General features: G+C 49.1%; 1 protein-coding gene across 2 annotated transcripts in view; it reads right to left on the bottom strand.

Moving 5' to 3' along the window:
• Positions 1 to 85: 85 nt before the first annotated feature.
• The window catches only part of LOC8030082 (coronin-1C-A), a 31,958-nt gene continuing 19,416 nt past the window's right edge, over positions 86 to 12,627 (bottom strand). For both annotated transcript variants that reach the window (XM_029995577.3, XM_029995579.4), the window contains exons 6-11: positions 11,990 to 12,094; positions 10,954 to 11,099; positions 8,712 to 8,772; positions 4,628 to 4,729; positions 3,966 to 4,088; positions 86 to 3,445 (exon numbers count right to left, since the gene is read on the bottom strand). In XM_029995577.3, the coding sequence (XP_029851437.1) occupies positions 3,263 to 3,445; positions 3,966 to 4,088; positions 4,628 to 4,729; positions 8,712 to 8,772; positions 10,954 to 11,099; positions 11,990 to 12,094 (720 nt within the window). In that variant the 3' untranslated portion in view covers positions 86 to 3,262. The remainder of the gene's footprint in view (positions 3,446 to 3,965; positions 4,089 to 4,627; positions 4,730 to 8,711; positions 8,773 to 10,953; positions 11,100 to 11,989; positions 12,095 to 12,627) is intronic.

Here is a 12,627-nt window from a genome sequence, read left to right as displayed (position 1 = left end):
GCCAAGACAAACTCTCGGACGACCTGCCCGACATCATCCTGCACGCCGTGCACGTTCAAAGTGTTCTGGCCACACACACCAAAAGGAGGAGACAACCTTTTATTTATTTTTATTTTCTTCGGCAGCTAGGGTTTCATTCATCCCCAGGTACAGTGAACTCGGAAAAACAGCATCACTGTCTCAAACAAACACAAAGGACTAGATGGCAGACCCAGACTCTCCAAAAAAAAGGCACTCGAGAAACTTCTGCCACGTGCGCCTTCGCCGGAAGGCCACGCCGACGAGCAGGGTTACGCGACGGGCAGACTGCGTGCACTGCTGCCGACGCCCCGCAACCCAGAACCCAATTGCCGGGCGCGCAAAACCGCGTCGCCGTCCCATTTTCAACCGAACTACTCGAGGTGTGCGAATACGAGAAACTTCAAACTCGCAAATACCGTTTGCTATTCAGTTTAACGTGCAGCTCGCTTTTACTGCTCAGAGTTCTTTCGAATATTCGAAAATTGCGCAAGATGGCTTCGGAATTTTTCGGTTTCCTGCGTCGAGCTTCACTGCTAGGCACCAGCGTGCTAGCAGACGCTCGAAAACAGCCGACATGTCGAAGCATCTTGGCTGGCTAGATTGTCTCAAAAATTTCACTCACCATTAGATCAACTTTCTTTGGTTGTAATTAGAGTTTGACCCACAAGTTTAAAGGGCAGTGCCGAAAAAAAGAACATAAACATATATTCAAATCGACAAGGTAGTCCTTGCTTCGCTCCTCATGTGACCTTATGTTTAACCCAACGCCCCTTATTGGGACCTTTTTCCTTTTCTTAACGCAAGCTACGCTAAATGTTTCTCACGCACTAAAACTCTTCTTTTTCGTAGGCACGTTTTCTAGAAAAAAATCCAGCCATGGTTGGTTTGCTAAGGCGTCCAGGCTGAACTCGCATTAAACGTAAGATATTCAGATTAGAAAATATTCCATTTTTCAAATTTTATTGTTTATATTCCTATATATTAGACATCGAGTAAAATTTCAGTACTTGTACTTGATTCAGTCAAATTTTAATATTTGCATTCAATTTGCAATTAGTTTAGTATTCGTATTTGATCCGCAATAAAAAGTTTGACATTCGCACACCTCTATAAACTACTCCCAGCGGCCATGCTCGAGACACGTGCCTGCTGTGGCAAAGCTTACGTCTGCCCGGCGGCCCCAGAAAAACTGGGTGCCGAAGGCAGAAGTTTTGGCTGAATCGGCCGCGTGAGAGTAGGCGGCAAGTTGGCCTCAACGGCACGCTCGGTCCCCAACCGTGGCCCATCGAGCGAAAAATGCCCAGAACCGTACTTTACACAGGCACCCAAGACGTCTTTGTTCGACGGGTTTATGTTACCGGCAGTTTCTTCACACTTGAGCAATTGCGATACTTATAGTAGACAAAACGGAGTGCCTTGAACCATAGAAGCAGAACAGTCTGTTTCACGACGCTTCCCCGAGGAAAAAATAGTTTTGGGAGAGGTGGATCTTTCGGTGGGCAGACCGGCCTTTGCTTACGCCGTGCTAGATCTGGTAGTCCCTTGGCGGACATTAAAAAAAATATTGGCGATGCGCCTCTTTACTGCTTTAGACGGGCCTCTTTTGAGCGGGGCGACGAGCAAAATCTCACCGTGGTTGCGATCTGGCTGGTCGGTTGTGTCGTACAGCTACTTTCTGCTCGAGACGGTCGGAAGCGACAGCAGCTACTCGTGTATGCAGACCTCAGAACTCGGAAAATGAACAGACGGCACTCGGCGTAGAAAAGATCAAGTTAACCGGACGCACACGCGTGGCATCACGGGTTTTTCTCTTGAGTAGGGTGACTGAGCATCCCAGAGGTCTCTTTTTCTGCCTCGGGTAAATGTAAGGCACTGTTTCTTTTCCAGAAAAAATTGTGGGACGAGCGACGAGCAAGTTGATGTTAAAGCCAATGAGGAACCCCCCAACGAGGGACTGGCAATTAAATGGGTCCAATGTTTCGCACACCGGCGAGCAGGAGGTGAGACTGTTTATATGTTGCAGACAGCCTGTAAATGAGCTATTTTATTGCGGAGATTATAGTTTACAGCCGTTTATGTACTTTCATTTGGCAAACACCTTCCTTCCCCTACACATTTTTTTTACTAAGTTTACCGACTTGCAGGAATCAACTACAATTTTTTTTAAACTGGCTCTAAATGACCCAGAATAACTGTTCTATGTTCCACTTGGCATGGCAGAAGATCTTTGGTCAAAACGCTGTGAAACTCGATTGTCCGTCCATTCCTTGGACGTAGCTTTGCCACCAGAAGCGGTCCACTGTCACAGAAGTCGGGGGCGCCTCCCCTTCGAGGATCCCGGTCAGCCTACTCGAGAAAAACCGCCGTTTTGGCAAGACCCTGCTCAACGTCTTCCAGAGAGCACACTCCGGATGACGGCCGTCAAATAGCAACTCAGTGCCTCCCCCATCCGTCCATTGCAAGCCCAGCAACTCAAAGACGGCTCCGGGGGCTTACTGGACTCCCCGGTGCTCCAAACCATGGACTGCTAGTTTGGCAAAGAAGCGAAAAAAAAAAAACGAACTGGTTGCGCCACTGTCGCGACAGACTAGTTTGGCGCGAGTAGACGACGAAAGGCAGAAGAAAACAAATGCTCCCGGGGGGAGCACCAATGGCATTTGGTCGACAAAGGCCCGACCGACTCTCTACCATTTGCTGTACAAAACACGGGAAAGAACGCCTCAGACGCGGGACGAGTTTGCGAAGCCCTAGAGGCCCGAAACAAACGCGGGCTCAATCGCTTGTCGAGAGTTTGGGCGGCACAAGTGCACTCGGTCCTCGCACGATTCTCGGCGGAAAAGCCGCAAAATTAGCTTAAAAAGGCTGCGATTAAAAAACAAGCGGGCGTAAATTCGACGGGCAAGCCTGCATTCGCGAGTGGGCAGGCGGCTTGAAAGCCTGCTTAGGCCGGGGCGAGGGGAAAGGGGGCCGGAGAGAGACGGGGCGTGCCGCCGTCGCAGGAGGGACGTCGCGAGACGCGGGCCGGCAACCGCGAGCCCCACCCGTCGCACAACGGCCCCCGGGGACCCTTTCTCCAGTCCCAAGAACGACCGCACGAGAGGCTCCCCTCGATCGTACCATCCGACGGCGACGCGTCCGACGACCCCAAGGATGGAGATGGCATTGCGAGGCTCGTGCGCCGCCCGGACGATCCTTTCGAGAGCCTTGCTCGGACGTCTGGAAGTGCTCCCCTGGCGGGTGGCTAGACGACGCTGCTGTTGTTGTTGTTGTTGTTGCCGGGTGGGGGGGTGGGAGGGGTGGGGGGCCTCTCCGGAGGCGGGCCCCCTTCCAGGCGCGCCTCCAGCTCTTTGATTCGCCGGTCGTGCTTCACCACCAGGGTCTTGAGCTTGCGCACCTCTTCGAGCAGTTCGTCCAGCTTGCCCGCCTGCGCGAGAATATGCCATAGCGTTCACGGCCGGGAACGAAGCCAAGTGCGAGAGCGTCGAAGTGTGGCACGTGACGACACCCCACGAGAGTGTGTGTATGGCTGCCTCAGACGTGCAGGTAACACCTGCAGAATTCGTGTGCTCAAGACAGCATTGCCTGACAGCCCCCACATATAAAGAAGCGACAGCAGCTTCAGATTCTGGAACGCACGTGGGGGCTATTCCACGCGCTTGACCAAGAACAAAAGGTGTTCCGCGAGCCCCAGAATGACACGGAGGGGCACGCCACAAAAACAAACGTTGGTCCGACGCCTCAATTTGATCGGAAGATAATTTAAAGTTGCGGTCGCATAAACAATTGCCTTACTTTTCCGATAGAGCCGAAAAAAAGACAGATCATGCGTGCCCAATTTCTCGGGCACACAGGAAGGATGGCCCCTTCGCCACAGTTACGCGGAGACACAGTACGGCGCTTCCGGCACGCCCGACTTCGAGGACCATTCACTGCTAGGCACTCACCGGCACACTGGCCGCAGAGGAATCGCTGGTTCTCTTCTCGGGCATCTTATTCAGGATGTTGGGCTTCTTGGCCACAGCAAAGTCCTGCTTGGTGCTAGCCGTGTACCCTTCCTTCAGGCTGATCTGCGGTTGGAAGCAAAGAATGGTTAGGCGTTTCCCGGCGTTTGGCAGGTTGACTAGTCATCCGACGCAGGCTTCTGGGAATCCCCCCATGGCTTCGCTCCCTTCAGACATTGCGTGTGAGCGACGACTCCGATATTTACCTTTACGAGTGCCACCAACTCTTAGTAACGGCGTGGGACACCGTCGACCAGATTTGGTGGTCAAATGTCGTCTGCCACACGTTCAGACACTTGGGAGAAGGAAGTTCCTAGACCAGATATCCTCGCGAAAAACGTCAGCGAGGCATGCTCAAATTTGGGAACTGCATCGGCGCTTCGATCTTTCTACCTGCCGGCTTTGCCATCTACCCCGAAAACAGACAGAGATTTCAAGGCGGAAAGCGTGCCCCGACACAACCTTCAGCTTTAGGACCCAAAGCGGTGACGTTGTATGCTGCCGCTTCGGGACCACTTTCGTCGCGCGGGGCGCCGAGTGCGCCCATAGAAGACGCGTCGCAGGCACAGTCGCGGCGCAGGGAGCATGAAACGTCGGGTATTCACCAGGACGGGGTCGGCGTCCTTGCCCTCGGCCCACTCCTCGGCAGAGATGGCCGGCGTGTCCCCCGCCGTCTCCGGGTACAGGTCTTGCTGGAACAGGTCCGACTGCACACGCAACGGTCACCATCACCTTCCCTTCGTCCCTCACTCGTCTCCGTATTGTGCGGTTAGTGTAAGCGCCATGCGATCCTTGGAAGAACTACTCGTCGGTCTGGAAAGTTCAGTGGTTTCCGCCCTAGTAAATTTAGTAACCAAAGTGGTGCTAATCCATGTAAAAGTCGAAAAAGAAAGTGAAAAAAAACATTATCAAAAAAAGTAAACCTGGAAAAATTTTTATAACGTTTTTAAAGTGGATGTAGCACCCTTCACGACATGGCATTTCGATTGTTCAAAAATAAAACGACCCCTAGGTCTCGACTACGGACGGCGTTTCGAATGGTCCACCTTTTCGACGGGTACGCGGGGTTCTACGAAAGAGTAGACGTATCCAGCGACTTTCTTTGTGGCAGCTTCTCTGGACCGATGTCTGTCCATTAGGCAGCGTCCCTCTGGTGCTTCAATTTGTTCCTGGAGAAGGCTTTCCCAGAGCATGATGAAAAGATTCCAGACCAGGTAGTCTAAGGACCATTGCATGATCGAGTTGTAATTGGCATAGGGTACCAGGGCCGTACCCAGAAAAAAATTTCGGGGGGGGTTTTCGGGGACAACGGCGGCCATTTTGAAAGTGTCTATTGTCTTATTTTCGCCAATGAATCATGTGCATCGGTGGCATATAATGGAGAGTTACAGCAAACCGGAGAACCGGTCCCGGTTTGGTACCCGGTAGCCGACCGGCGCCACTGCGCGTGCGCAGAGGTGGAGAGTAAAATCGGCTGGCTGCCAGTGCACCGACCAGGGCCGTACCCAGAAAAAAATTTCGGGGGGGGTCAGAACCCCCTATCCCCCCCCCTGGTTACGGCCCTGTAGGGTACCCCATACTCTACAGCGGAGAAAACGAGACATCGGGGAGCTGGGGGGGCAGAAGTGGGGTACGGTACTGAAAGAAAAAGCAAACTCTGCTACTATTCAGCTATGCATATTTTTCGCAAGTTCTTTGTTTACTTCAGCTTCATTTCTAAACAAAACCGAAGCATGCCAAATACAGTAAAACATGCAGGATGCTTCAGCTTCGCCTTTAAGAGTGGAACGCGATAGCCTTCTCCGGCCCATTTTCGCACTGCATTCTCATTAGCTTCTCATGCTCATCTGCCAGATAGCAGGAAGTGTGGTAGACATGGCGTAGTTGGTAGTGTGTCTGCCTCGCAACCAAAGGGTCGTGGGTTTGAATCCCGCCTAAAATTTTTCAGATTTTTCTTTAAAGGGGAACACCCCCTAGGAGGGTCAACTTTTGAACCCTTGGCTTAACATTAATAAAATTTACAGGGTCGGCTGGTGGTCATGCTAGAGGGTGCATAACAAAATTTCATGTCTGTCGGTTAAGCGGGAAGGAAATTAGGGCAGCTTTTATCAGCAACACGCCTACATTGTTTAGTTAATCTATCGTCGGAAAACTATCAAGATATTCAAGATTTTTATTCGCTAGATATGTAGTAGAATGCCTAGGAGGTGCGGCTATGGAAAGCTTTTTGTTAAAAGTAATTTATTTCTATCAATTTTCTCTTCTGAAAAATTGGTAAACTTTTTGGTCCTCTGTGTCTTTGACAAAATGTCAACATTTTTTTATAAAAGACATCTGTAAAGTGACAAAAACATTCCATAGTCGCATTCCTTATTAAATTTCAGTCAGAAAAAGTGAAGAATGAGCCTTCCCTGTATTGCCATTATCAAACGATAGGTTGACTAAAATAGAATTTATACCAAAAAGTGAAACGGAGAAAAATGTGTTCAAAGTGCTCCAAACCCTACCTTTTCTTTAGCTTCGGTGGACAGAAAATAATTTATAAAAAATTAACCATGCAGTGTAAACTAGTGAAAATTTCTGAAAATACTCTCTAGATGTTGGTGGATGTAAATACAGTAAAACCTCGTTATAACAAAGTTGAAGGAGCGGTCGTAATTATTTTGTTATAACCATTAGTTTGTTATAGCCAATGTCCATTTCTTCCCACTATTAGCAAGCAAGGGGAATTATGATTGCTTTGTTATATCCATTAGTTTGTTATATCCCGTTTTGTTATAACGAGGTTTTACTGTATGTAATTTTTCAAAATCAATGTTTTTTGCAGAATTTTTTTTTTCTGGGTAGAGTACCCCCTTAAGGCAAATGAATTATACTTTATGAAGTGAAATCATTTGTGACACGCAGCAACCTTTAATTCGCATTACCCTATTTACAACCATGTAGGTCGACCCATTTTTGAATTTTTGAAAATCTGAACTGGGGGGGTCGATTTACAATCAAACCAAAGAACTCCACTACCGACAAAAACGAAACAATTGCGATATCAAGAACACCTCGACTTGTTACGGGTTCAGCAGGCTGTACCTGTAGCATTGCGCTATTCTGGGCGCTCATTTCACAAGATGTTTTGTTTTGTTTTTAATTCGTGCAAACGAGTATTATTGATGATGATTCGGAAATTAGCCTGAATGTACAACGGTGAAGAGGGCACGATGTGCCCGGTGCTCGTGGGTGGCATCACCTGTTGTAAGAGCTATTCGAGAATGGCCGCTGGAACAGCCTCATGCCTCGCCCCCCGCGGCTTCGTTTGATTGAGTGTCGAGATCATGCTGGAGCACAAACTACAATTTTGTTTATCGACACACGTGATCCGGGCAGTTTAGGTTTTCAATGCTCGTTTCTGGCCATTGTTTATACAGAGGCAACCAAAAATGGCTCTGCTGGATGCAAGTTTGACCCGTAGGAGTGGGTGGTGCTCCAGTGGAGTCTGCAACGACGCGGAATCTTAACTGCGACGGCAAACGAAGATGCTTCTGCGGGCCAAAGTCTGGATAGGTGGGGATGCCTCATAGAGTTGGAGGTCAGACTTGCAACGTACGTCGCAAAAGTGCACAATGGGTCCCTATCCTTGACGTGCGACGCGATCGCCGAGCAAGCGCGGAAGATGCGGTTCATGCTGTCATTTGCAAAGTGCGAGGTTTCGTTGGACGACGCCGACGACGTGCTTTGAGAACGTAGCAGTGATGATGACGGGACCGACATCACCAGTGCGGACCAATCGTAGTCTCTAGTTGCGGACAGAGCAAGAACGAGAGGGAGCAGCTTTAGTTGTCCCGCCTCCGGCGTGAGCTTCCTAGTTTCGATAATGCCTGGGCATCTCATGCGCCGCGTGCATGCACAGCCAAAGCACGCCAGAAAGCATAGATCGCATGCTGGAAGCTGTTTTGCCGTAAAACTCGCCGCTAGAGATTTTCTTTTTTTTTTTTTTGCTGATGTGCAATGTGCGGGGGCTCGACTTACAATTGTGTAAATATGGTACATGTCATGTTTTTTAATCACTTTCATTCTACGCGGGACGTCACTTTTCACAGGTATGTTGTGGGTTGTTTAAAGTCCTCGCGCGAGGTCATGTGGCTGTGACGTCTTGGCCCCGTCGACCAATCAGGACTTTCCCATCACGATGCCACCGACGCCGGCTTTTCTGCAACACGAGCATCTTAACGCTACTGCACTAATATGGAAAAGTGCCCCAAACAAACAGCATGTTTATTAGTATAATATGTATTATGTATTCTTTTAGATTTCTTCCACTCGCTTAGCACTAATTTTGCAACTACACACGCACATTCTCACAAAAGCGGGACCTGAGGCTTAATTGAGAAAAAAACGACAGGACTGCAGAAATGCGCCTCTAAAACGCCCCGGCCAAAACAAGACGTCTGGTCACCCCAATTTGGAACCAACAACAAGAAGTTATCGAAGGAACAACTCAGGGGGATGGAGACTTGACGCCCCAGAAATAATCCAAAGGGGTGCAGGGGGCGCTACCAAACAAAACTGAAGAAAGGTATGTTCACATTGCTTATGTAGCTGTAGACAGGGGGCAGCACTGACTGCACGACACAGCACAGACGGCTAATAGTGCATAGTACAGGGACTGCATGATACAACCACCCTTTCCCTCACCTTTCGTGGAACTGTGAACGAGATCACTTCGCAGAGGCCTTTCGAATGCAGCTTGTAGAACCTGCGTCGAGGGGAAGTAGAGGAAGCCAAATGTCGAGACGGATAGGCAGAGACTGGGTTCTGAACCGTAAATACTAGAACTTGTTCGGATCCGATTCCTGTTCAATTCGACGACTGTTTGATTGTCACCTTTTTCAAAACTCGACTGCGGCCGAATGTTTGACCGGATGACAACAGGTCGGAACAATAATCGCTATTGCCGGACGGTGCGTAAAGCAATGTCGACATGTGCAGAAGGATAAAGTTCAGTTAACCAACTTTATTATTTGCGTATTCGTCTACCGTAAACTCTGCACTGGCGAAAGTGGTGTAAGCTTTCTACCAGCTGATTTTGCTTCACCCGTGTGCATGGTAAAAATACCATGTGTATTGTTTCTGCACAGGAGAGTCGCAGCACCTCTGAAGGGCAGGCAGCCCATACTAACAAAGTTTCGCGACAGAAAGTGGTGACAACGATTAAAATTAAGTTAGTGGGGTTGACGGTAAGGATGGTGACGGTCCACTGATTACAAGTGTTATATACGACTACTTGCGCCACCGCTAGGAAGTGTCTGGGACGGTCCATCCCAACAACTTACATACTCGTGTGTCTGGCTGGCCCCACCTACGCAGCAGCAACACGTCATGCAATGTCGCATCCCTCCTAGTAAAGTCCCCCGTGCTTCGATCACAGACACGAGTTTCGCTTGTCTCGCCACTCATATTCAGATTTGCACGATTGTATTTAAAGGAAGGTAACGACGCAGTTTACGTTGCTAGGAGTGCAGTGTTACAGTAGACTCTCATTATTTAAAACTCCTAGAAGTCACAGATTTTAGTTTGAATTATCAGAAATTCATCTAAATATGATACTAAACAACATTATAATTTGTTACATGGATAGCTACACATACAAAGCAGATATTTGCCAGTTTCCTCTACATAGGCCTAATTATAAGCAAGTACAGGCATAACACATTGGTGAAAGAACTGTGACGTTAAGTTTATGCATCCGGCAAAAAAGTTGTCGATTGTGGACTGTTTAGTCAGCACATGAGATCTCAAAACAAAATTTTCAATACCAGCCAACGCAAGTAGCTCTTTATGGGACTCTTCCTTTGCAGACAGGAACTTCCGGAGCTGAGCAATGTGCTCAAAGGCCTCCGCGGCTGTGACAGTTGGTAGTGGGTCATCCCTTTCTTCATCGTCATCTTCACTCTCACAGCTGCACTGTGCTGGCATTACTTCCTGTACTATGTCCTCTAATGAGTCATCACGACAAACACACACATCGTCATCAAGACTAGCATATTCCGCCAGCTCGGCGTTCACAATATGTGTTTCAAGGCCAGAAAGCATAATGCCAATGAGCTGCTCCTCATCCTCAATGTCGTCTTGGTCATCATTGCAAGTCTTGAAGCATATAATGTGAACGCCATTTTCCGCTAATGTGTGCCCGCTTGAGCCCCGTTGAGTGCGCTTCTTTCCGAGCACCGGTGCACTGCGGAGAAGCAACACTTGCGAAAGCAAGCTCTGTGGGTATTGCTGCCCTGCTCGGTGCCGATGCTCGGAAGGAAGCACACTGAATGGGGCTGCGAGAACAAAAAAGTATGAATTAAGCAAAAACGCCGTTCGAATTAAGCGGCTTATAAATACATTAAAAAACATAGCGGGACAAACAAAATTTTCAAATCTGTTTGAATTAACCGGCAGTACGAAATAATTGAGCTTGAATTATCGCGAGCCTACTGTACTTTAAACCACACAACTTCACTCGCTGTTGACCAATTGCAACCATTACGAGCAGTTTCCCACTGGTTGTCATCTGCATTGAATGATGCCTTCTTTCCTGCATTTTGGGCAATGGAACAGTGCTGCCCGCATTAGACAACGTAACAGAATGAATGCTTAGTAAGTGAGCTCCTGTTGAACTGTCAAAATGTAATGCGGCGTAGCCGAATGCATCGCAGATACATACAAATGTCTCAACGAGTTCCTAGCCAGTGTAGCGTGACCGCTAACCCAAGCTCTTTTCATGCGCATCGTGCAACAGCAACTACACGTCTGCATGTGCAGTCGCTTGGCCCGCGTTTCACGCACAATCTGCGCCTGCCGATCGCGGGCAGGTCGGTCTCCGCAGTCCGTCCCCGCATTATGCATGCGGAGGTTGCAACCGAAAGAGAAGAGGGTGAGCCTTCCCCACCTGGCAATCTCGCACTGGTGGACGTCGCATCCGCGCTTGGGCATGGCACACAGCCCCCGCTGGGGCTCCGTCGACTGGTAGGTGCTGATGTAGTGCACAAACGGCGGCTCGTCCGTCACCTCGAAGTAGCGGATGTTGCTGTCCCCCTGCACGGACAGAAAAAGGGACACCCCGTCATCCGTCTGCAGCGTTTGGAATCTCGCTCAAACGGATCCTGGGTCGCTACGGCAGGTCGCGTGTCGCGCGACGACGCAGAAAAAAGGGCAAGCCGAGACGTGGGGTCGCCCTTTTTTTTAGTGACGAGGTGAGGTGCAGCTGGGTGCTGCACGTGCTTCTCAAAAAAAAAAGAAAGAACTGGCCTCAATAAACAGACCTAGGTCGTAGGGTTAGATATGTTTCCTGCCAAAATAAATCCAAGAAAATAAAGAAAAGAAAGCTTTTGTGAGGATGTCACAAAAAAAGGTTTACAATGGCTGTCTTCTCTCCTCTATAAAATCAAATGAACCCCAAGAACCATGGCAATGCCTCCAAACTAACATGCGCGAAAAATGTAGCTCAGTGGCCCGTAAACAACTTTTGGGCTTTATCTTTTTTAGCTGTCAATTAAGCAACGAAACTGTGCCACAAAGGTTATATCATTGCTCAGCAACGACAAGGACAGCGATGGTTAAAAGTCGACTGTAAAGCAGCTTATGCAGTTTCTTTAGAGATTACCACTGACATTCTGCACTTTTTAACCGATGCACATGACAGTTTTGTTGGAGCGGAACGACTCGCTTGACAATGATTCCGTCCTTCGATGCGAGACCGGCAACCGTACTTCAAGCGCAGAGTTTTCACTCGTTCGCCGTGCCATGGACTCTTTGGCCGACGAGACCCGAGTGAAATTCGAGCCCCTCGGAACCCTGTTTTTACATGCCAAATGCACAGTCTGGCTGTGCCTTGATGCCAGTCGCCAGCGCCACAGCCCAACCGACTCCAAAGGTCAAAACTGCGCCTTGTGCAAGAGAGTGCCAGGAAGCGGGTTTGGGCCCACCTTGGCGCAGAGGTAGAGCAGGTTCACGTCTGGGTCGTAGAAAGGCTGCAGCACCCCGTTGCTCGTGTCCAGTTCCTCGAGAATCACCGGCTGGGACAGCTCGGACTGCACACACAGAGACACCGTTCAGCACCCAACTCCAACAGAACGGTCGGCCAAGCCGCTGTAACCTTAAGGATTGGAACGCCTTTCGAGTTGCAAGAAATGTTTAATACCAACTGCTACTTTGTTACGTTTTCAGAGCGGCCTGTTACTTGGTTCGATTCAGGTTGTTTTGCAAGACGCTTGAGGGCCGTCGTCCCTGGTTTTTGACAGTTTCTTAAAACCCTCGGTGCGGTTCTTACTATTTAGGGCCAAATATAAGGCAAAACTTGTCATGCGGTATCCCTCGGCACTAGAGACCATGCTAAAAGGTCACTATGCTTCGTTCACTGCTAAGTTGCCTGGGCGGTAGAAGCTTCATTCTTGTCGGGCCAATCAAATGCCTGCTTTCATAGCTGGACTCCACTCTTTGCACTACAGTTTGCACAGAAAGTGGGATCTGGTGGTGGCTGACTGGTCCAATCGGCCCATAGCTTCCAACGCCCTGTCAGCTTAGTGGATGGCAGAGTGCGAAATCACATCCCTTGTTAATATGG

Source organism: Ixodes scapularis, unplaced genomic scaffold, assembly GCF_016920785.2.
Source record: "Ixodes scapularis isolate PalLabHiFi unplaced genomic scaffold, ASM1692078v2 PGA_scaffold1__304_contigs__length_218370807, whole genome shotgun sequence".
In the NCBI taxonomy this organism is placed as follows: Eukaryota; Metazoa; Arthropoda; class Arachnida; order Ixodida; family Ixodidae; genus Ixodes; species Ixodes scapularis.
Note: the sequence above shows the minus strand (reverse complement) of the source record. Positions and strands in the feature narration are given on the sequence as shown.